Source organism: Lupinus angustifolius, unplaced genomic scaffold, assembly GCF_001865875.1.
Source record: "Lupinus angustifolius cultivar Tanjil unplaced genomic scaffold, LupAngTanjil_v1.0 Scaffold_497, whole genome shotgun sequence".
Lineage (NCBI taxonomy): Eukaryota > Viridiplantae > Streptophyta > Magnoliopsida > Fabales > Fabaceae > Lupinus > Lupinus angustifolius.
This window is the reverse complement of record NW_017727866.1, coordinates 73,053-81,621: the sequence shown is the minus strand read 5'-3', so window position 1 is coordinate 81,621 and position 8,569 is coordinate 73,053. Positions and strand designations below refer to the sequence as shown.

The following is an 8,569-nucleotide window of genomic DNA, read 5'->3' as shown; positions in this document are numbered from 1 at the left end:
CCCTTATTACCTTCATCCAGGAGAGAGTCCAGCAGCAATATTAGTGTCACCACCATTAAATGGCATGAATTACCATAGTTGGAGTAGAGCAATGAGGAGAGCACTCTCATCAAAGAACAAATTAAGTTCGTCAATGGGATAATAAGGATTCCACAAGAAACAGCTGCAGTATTTGATGCATGGGAAAAGTGCAACACCATGGTAATCTCCTGGATCACAAGGTCTTTAAGCACACAAATAGCATAAAGCATAGTCTATATAGATAATTCACAAGAACTCTGGCTTGATCTTAAAGAAAGATTTCAAACGGTGACTATTTTAAAACCTCTGATTTGCTTCAAGAATTATACTCTATCAAACAAGGAGAAAATGATGTTTCCACATATTTCACTAATCTTAAGATCCTCTGGGAATAACTCGATTCATTAAGGCCTATGCCAACCTGCATTTGCACAAACAAATGCACTTGTGATTTTGTAAAGATTATCAGAAATTATAGAGATTCAAAATATGTCATATGTGTGTTAAAGGGACTCAATGATCAGTACAATACAATCAAAACTCAGATCCTTTTAATGGAACCATTGCCTCTCATCAACAAGGTTTTCTCTTTGGTAATTCAGCAAGAAAGATAGCAAGAAGGAGCCAAGAATGATCAAAGCAAAACCACATTGAATAATATCAACACTGGCCAAACATGGAAGCCTCAATTCAACAGAAACAACATGAGAGTTGGGGCTAATTACAATAATAGAGGAGGTGGTAGGAGATTTCAAGCAAATACAAGAAATTATGGCACTCCTAACAACAACAAGCTATGCACCTTTTGCGGAAAGGAAAGTCATACCACAGAAACTTGTTACTTCAAGCATGAATTTCCTCCGAACTTCAAGTTCAAATCAAAGGGAACCAATGCAGTTAATAGCTTACAATTAGTGGACCAGGAACATAAGACTACTCAGGACAATGTTGAGCATGCAGGAACTTCAGCAGGTGCAATCCATTCAAAACATGCCTAGTTGAGCATCAACAATGAACATATGATCAATCAGATTAGCCATGAGGCTAACAATGCATATGGTGGCTACATATCAGGTAACACCCTTCCTAATCAAGCTTGGATTCTAGATAGTGGAGCTACAGATCACGTCACTAACAATTTATCAAACTTTATAACTTACAAAACCATTAAACCAATTTCTGTTAAACTCCCTAATAATATCACCATTAAGGCAGAACACTTAGGAACTTTGGCTCTTTTTTACCATCTTGTTCTGTATGATGTGTTGTTTATCCCTAGTTTTAAATACAATTTAGTTTCTGTTCACAAGCTTGCCTCTGCCCTTAGATGCAAACTTGTTTTTGATGAGGTTTCTTGTCTCATCCAGGATATGACTACCTCGATGATGATTGGACATGTTGAAATGCACAACAATCTTTACATATTAACCAAGAATCCTCAATCTAATGATACTCTGCATACTATTACTTCTTTACAAAGGGAAACTTTATCTTGTTCTGATCTATGGCATTTTAGATGAGGACATCCCTCAAATTACATTCTTGACAACATTTGCAAGTGTTTTCCTTATGTGAAGTATAATTCTAATAAGGTGTGTGATTTTTGTCATTTAGGAAAGCAGGCCAAATTATCTTTTCCTAAAAGCAATGCACACACTTCACACCCCTTTGAACTTGTCCATATGGACATTTGGGGACCTTTAAATGTCTCTCCCATACGTGGAGACAAATATTTCCTTACTATAGTTTATGACTTTAGCAAATATACTTGGGTTTTTCTCATGACAACTAAGGCTAGCACTAGGAATCTGACGAACAATTTCATACAAATGGTGCATACTCAATTTAGCCTTAAGGTCAAGACTATTAGGAGTGATAATGGGAAAACATTCATGATGCAAGATTACTATTCTAAGTTAGGCATTATTCATCAAACATCATGCATTGAAACATTTGAGCAGAACTCCATAGTTGAAAGGAAGCATAGACACATACTGAATGCAATAAGAACTCTGCTCTTTTGTTCTAATTTACCTACCTGTTATTGGGGTTATGTTGTGCTTCATACTGTTCATCTTATAAACATATTGCCTACTACTACTCTAGGACTTAAATCCCCTTTTGAGACTCTGTTCAACAAACCTCCTACCCTTAACCACTTAAGAATTTTTGGCAGCCTTTGCTTTGCCTCTACCCTGACTGCTCAAAGGACCGAATTGGATCCTAGAGCAAGGAAGTGTTCCTTCCTTGGTTACAAAAAGGTACAAAGGGTTAAATTATTCTTCACCTCTCAAATAGAAGTATACACCTCTCTAGAAATGTTGTGTTTTATGAACATATTTTTCCTTATAAGCCTCAAAATACTCATACTAACACAAATACAACTCCTACCCGCACCAAGAATAATCCTGAGTTCATCTTTAACCCACATGTCATTCAGGAAAGACCTTTTACATCAAGAGTACCTGAGATAGTTCCTACCCTCCAGCATTCTCAAGATCCATCACCTGCCCATGACTCACCTTTAGAGCTTTCTATTAGAAGGTCTCACAGAATCACTCATCGACCAACCTACTTAAGAGATTATCATTGTAGTCTATTAAATCAAAAACATCCTCCTACCAGCAACAACATCAAACATCCATTACATCATGTCTTATCCTATCGAGCCATGTCTCCCTCATACTCACATTACTCCTTCACCATTTGCTCACACATAGAGCCAAAGACTTTTAACCAAGCTATCAAGTCCAAAGACTGGATCCAGGCTATGCAGGATGAACTTCTAGCCTTAGCATGTAATAACACTTGGACTCTTGTCCCTCTCCCCCCCTGATAAAAGAACTATTGGATCTAAATGGGTTTACAAGCTCAAGTTTAATTCTAATGGCATCATCCAAAGGCACAAGGCCATACTTGTTGCCAAAGGATATAATCAAACGGAAGGCTTGGATTATTATGAAACATTTTCTCATGTGGTCAAGCTTACCACAATGAGACTCCTACTAGCCTTGGCTGCTAGTCAAGGTTGGTCCCTTCAACAACTTAACGTTAATAATGCCTTTTTACATGGTGATTTGAATGAAGATTTTTACATGTCTTTACCTCAAGGTGTTCAATGCTCTACGCCTAACCTTGTATATAAATTGAATAAATCTCTTTATGGATTAAGTAGGCCAGCAGACACTGGTTTGCAAAATTGTCCACTGCCCTGACTTCCTTAGGCTATAAGCAATCTTCACATGATCATTCCCTATTTACAAAAACCATGCATAACAAATTTACTGCCTTATTGATATATGTTGATGATTTAATCTTGGTTGGTAATGATGACTCTGAATTCAATTTTGTCAAGAAACACCTCGATGACAATTTTAAAATCAAGGATTTGGGTGCCTTAAAATATTTCTTGGGTTTGGAAGTGGCAAGATCTAAGCTATGCATAACTTTGTGCCAAAGAAAGTATGCATTGGACTTATTGCTTGACACAAGGTTATTGGAATCCAAACCTGTTACCACTCTTATGATCAAAAACACCCATCTCCATCAAAATGACAACAAGTTGTTTCATGACCCTGTCACTTATAGACAACTGGTTGGAAGGCTTCTTTATTTGACAAATACTAGGCCTGACTTAAGCTTTTTTATTCAACAACTAAGCCAATTTATGGTTGTCCCTACTATAAACCATTACAAAGCTATGACAAGAGTCTTTCGTTACATCAAAAGTAGCCCTGGTCAGGGGTTGTTTTATCATGCTACATCCATGATACATCTTAAGGGATTCACTGATTCAGACTGGGCAGCCTGCCCTGATATAAGGAGATCCATTTCTGGTTATTGTATGTTCTTAGGTGATGCTTTTATCTCTTGGAAGTCCAAGAAGCAAAACACTGTGTCAAGATCTTCCTCAGAAGCTGAATATCGAGCTTTGGCAATTGCGTCATGTGAGGTACAATGGCTTACCTAATTACTTATTGATTTTTAAATTCCTTTTAAACAACCTGCAATCCTTTATTGTGACAATAACTCAGCAAAGTATATTGTTGCTAATCTTGTCTTCCATGAGAGGACAACACATATAGAAATTGATTGTCATGTTGCTAGGGAAAGACTACAAAACAAGCTCTATCATTTGCTTCCTATTAGCTCTGAACAATAAACTGCAGACCTATTAACTAAGGCCTTAGATCCCTCTTTTTTTCAACACTTATTGTTCAAGCTTGGAGTAGTGAATATCCACTCTCAAGCTTGAGGGGGGATATTAAATTACATTACTTAAACTACTTGCAACTTTATGCTCATGTGAACATTTTACTGGTGGAGTTTTCCTTGGATATTTGCAGACCATGAATTAGACAACAAAGGCTATGGACCACGTGCACCATAACAGAATTGGCTAGTCACTCTTGAAGTCATGAATGATGGTTGCAGTAGAGTTTTCTTATTGCACATATAACACATGCTTAATTAATTTAGAGCATGTGTTTTCTAGTTTGTTAAGATGGTTAGTTAGTTAGTTAGTTATGTTACTTGCACAACAAGCCATCGTGTATATAAGGAACATCAATGTATCTTTATAATCAATCAATGAAATTACATTCTTCACACATCTATCTTCTCTTCTAAAAACAATAGGAACCAACATAGACGTACGGTGCTACATGCATGATGCATCTGAGGTTATGCAAATGCATACCTTGAATTTAAAAAAAAAATGTGTACATCTACAAGCCTAAAGTTGATTTTTTTGCAAACAACATAACAAGTTTTGTGCAAAAGAAATAATTATTATTATGTTGAATTATTTTATATTACTGTGGATATGTAACTTAAGAGTTCATGATCATTTCTCCAAGACAAATAATAGTTGCTTCATTGTTTATCTTATTTTTTAGGCAAATGTTAGTATGTTATAATTTTTCAGCGGTCAGATTTGCACTTTTAACCTTCTTATCACTCCACTACTTAAATCTTACATCATAATCACTTGACCACCTTATGACTCTCATTTGTATGTTTTGTTTAAGTTCAACCAATTTGTTCTCTGGTTTTCATATGGAAAAACTGTTTGAATTTGCAAAGTTTTATCCATGTGATTTTTGTTCAACTAGTTTTGTGATGTTTGATAATCAACTTGAGACTTGCATCACTGATATACATAACAATGTTAAATTTGCTTCTTTGAAGAAGGAATCAATAATCTTTCAATATAAGTTGGTTAAGTGAAATACACAATTTTTACCTTAGTTTTATCTTATTTTGAAGTTAGTAATGATTTTACTTTTTGCCACAATAACTATAAAAATAATATTTTTAATTATGAAGATTGTGAAAAATAGATCACATAATTAAATAGGAGATGCATGAGTGAATGATTGTCTAATGGACTTCTAATGAATGAGAATTAATAATGATGTCAAAATATAAAATCACGTAGAGATCAATTATGAGTATATAATTTATTTGATTAGATATATATTTACAGTTTAAGAAGTGTGTGGGAGGCTCTGCTAGGGCATGAAGAAAGCCAAGTGATTGGCTCCAACTTTCGTGGAAATTTTATTATTACTCTCCAACATTCTTGGTAAATCAATGATGAAGTGTTCCAACATCCTTGGAACCACAAAGTTGAAAGCTACCAACTCAAAACCAGCTATACCTTGGTCTTGTCTGGCTACTCTGGACGAATCAGTGGAGGCTGAGTATGCCAAGGGCCCTGACCCTGCTCCAGGAATCTCGGAAGTTCAAAAAGGCAAGTCATTTGCTCAAGCCCTCAAAGCCACGTGTGACATCTCAATCTCTCAGTTGCCTCAGCCATGTATCAAGGGAGACGCCATTGCCATAAAAATCCCAGAAGAGGAGTACCAAGCAGGGCTCCAAAGGTGTAAAACCCATCTCCATGGCAGGCTTATTCTATCCAAGGGGGACTCTCCCATTCGTTTCACTGAGTTGAGATCAAAACTGCAGAGTCTCTGGAACATGATTGGAGCTTGGAACATGATATCTCTGGGTCGAGGATATTATGAGTTTGCTTTTGCTTCAATGGAGGACATGAGGACAATATGCGCAGTTGGGTCTTGGAGCCTAAAGCCAGGGTTCCTCAGGCTATCTCTATGGTCCCCTGACTTTAACCCCAGTCTTCAGAAGGTGTCCCATTCCCAATGTTGGGCAAGGATCTTTGGTTTACCTCTGGAGTATTGGAGTCCTAAGATCTTGTTCTCCATTGCAGGGGGATTAGGGGTGCCAATATCCCTGGATGAAGCAACTTCGAATAGATCCTTTGGGCACTTTGCTAGAATATTGGTGGATGTTGACCTCAAAGGAACTCTGCCTAGCCAAATCTTGGTGGAAAGAGAAGGCTTTGCCTTCTTTGTCCACATTGAGTATGAGAACTTACCTGATTTCTGCTCAGGTTGTCAAGTTATTGGTCACCTTATATCTAGTTGCAGGAGAAATAAGGATGTAGGGGCAGACATTCCTAGGCCTACTCTGGGCAGGAATGCTTTGCATCCAAAGGTTACTGATCCAGGCAAGGGCCAAAAAGTGAATAGCAACAACTCTGAGATGCCTAACAGTAAGGAAGTGGTGAACAAAGCTAGGGAAGCTGACCTGGTCATCGAATTAGAGTTTGAGAACAATGTCAATATGCCTCCTGATATTGTCCAAAAGGAGGGGAGCCCCTCACACCTGATTGAGGAGAATTGTGATTTACAGTGCACCTCTGATGAGGACACTAGGGAAACTAGAGTGGAGGAAACTCAGGGTAATGAGGCCATTCAACTCATTCCAGAGGAAAGATCCATTGTGCAGCAGCATGACCAAATGTGTAATGTCCTGGCAGCAAGAGAGACTAGAATTGTTGGAAGGTTATGGGCTGATGAGGAGGAGGAAATCAATGAGGAATTAGAGGATGCTAGTCCTGCCAGAGGCTCACCAAAGGAGGGAAATTTCATAAAGGCTTTGTCTAAATCTCAGAAGAAGAAACTGAGACAGAAGCAAAGTCTAGAAAAGGTCCATTTCACCCGAAGGGGGGGGGGGTATCTAAATGTTTCCAAATGAAGATTATCTATTGGAACAGTAGAGGAATGGGAAATTCCAAAACTAGATTAGTGTTTAAAAAGCTTTGCTCTATTAATAAGCCTGATGTTGTGTTCATTTCTGAGCCTATGGTGCCTCTGAATAAAATTAGCTCTATGTATTGGTCTTCTTTGCAGTTGAAGCCTTTTGTTGAGAATGATAGGGGCCCTCTGCTCCCTAATATTTGGGGTGCTTGTCGTCATGATTTAAATCCTCAGGTCATTTCCAATTCTAATCAGCAAGTCTCCATATCTCTCTTGCAGGACAATCAGTTGGTTTTCATTTGTGCAATCTATGCTCATACTAGCTACTTAATGAGAAGGAATCTCTGGGCTGAGGTTTTGTCCTTAATTTCTACTAACCAGGGACCTTGGTGCTGTATTGGAGACTTTAACTCTGTGCTGGGGGCCAATGAATGCAAGGGCTCTTTCTTGCCTAATAGGCTTTCCTGTGAGGACTTTAAAAATTTCTCTGAGAATGGCAACCTGCATCATATTCTCACCAGGGGGGCTGAATTCACTTGGACTAACAGAAGAAGAGGCCTAGCTCACACTGAAAAGAGGTTGGACAGGTCTCTTTGCAATGACAATTGGTTGAATTTTTTTGGCAGCACACTTATTGTTGCACCCTGCCTAGAAGTGCTTCTGATCATCATCCTATTATGATTGGTTTCTGTATGGATGAGGCTAGATTTCCTTCTCAGTTCAGGTTTCACAAGATGTGGTTGAAGCATGATAGCCTCAGAGGAGTGATAGAGAACCACTGGGCTAACAGGGTGGTAGGTTGCCCCATGTTTATCTTGGCTAGCAAGCTCAAGAGTCTCAAGCCTATTCTTAAGGTTTGGAATAAGGAGGTCTTTGGGAATATTCACATAAGGGTTAAGGAGGCTCTCTCTCACCTGGAGGATCTGCAGCTCAAAATCTCTATTGAGGGCCACACTCACACCTTAATGTCCCAAGAGGACCAGGCTCAAATTAATCTGGTTGGGGCCTTAGTTGCTGAGGAGGAGTTCTGGAAAGAGAAGTCCAGACTGAATTGGCAAATCAGTGGGGATAGAAATACTGCATACTTCCACAAAATTGCCAAGATTAGGCATGCCACTAAGTCTATGTGCATGCTTAGACAGGGGGAGGTTACTCTGCTTCAAAGGCAGGATATTGAGAATCATGTCCTGCACTACTTTTCTAGTCTGTATGCCTCTGATAATGCTACTCAGCCTAGCAATCTCATTGGCAATGTCATTCCTAAGCTGGTTACTGAGGAGGACAACAGTATGCTTTCCAGTATCCCTTTGGAGGATGAAATCAGGGCTGCTGTCTTTGCTATGAATGGTGAGGGTGCCCCTGGCCCTGATGGTTTTGGTGGCAGCTTTTTTCAGAATTTCTGGGATATAGTTGGGTCTGATGTGTGTAATTCTGTGAAGCAGTTCTTTGTTCAGGGATGGATTCTCCCTAATCTCAACTCGAAT

At 38.7% G+C, this 8,569-nt stretch overlaps 1 protein-coding gene across 1 annotated transcript in view; it reads left to right on the top strand.

The window, feature by feature from the left end:
* Positions 1-5,616: 5,616 nt before the first annotated feature.
* Positions 5,617-8,569, top strand: part of LOC109341541 — a 3,283-nt gene continuing 330 nt past the window's right edge. Inside the window, exons 1-3 of the mRNA XM_019579478.1 lie at positions 5,617-7,035; positions 7,239-7,672; positions 7,792-8,526. Of these exons, the coding sequence (XP_019435023.1) occupies positions 5,617-7,035; positions 7,239-7,672; positions 7,792-8,526 (2,588 nt within the window). The remainder of the gene's footprint in view (positions 7,036-7,238; positions 7,673-7,791; positions 8,527-8,569) is intronic.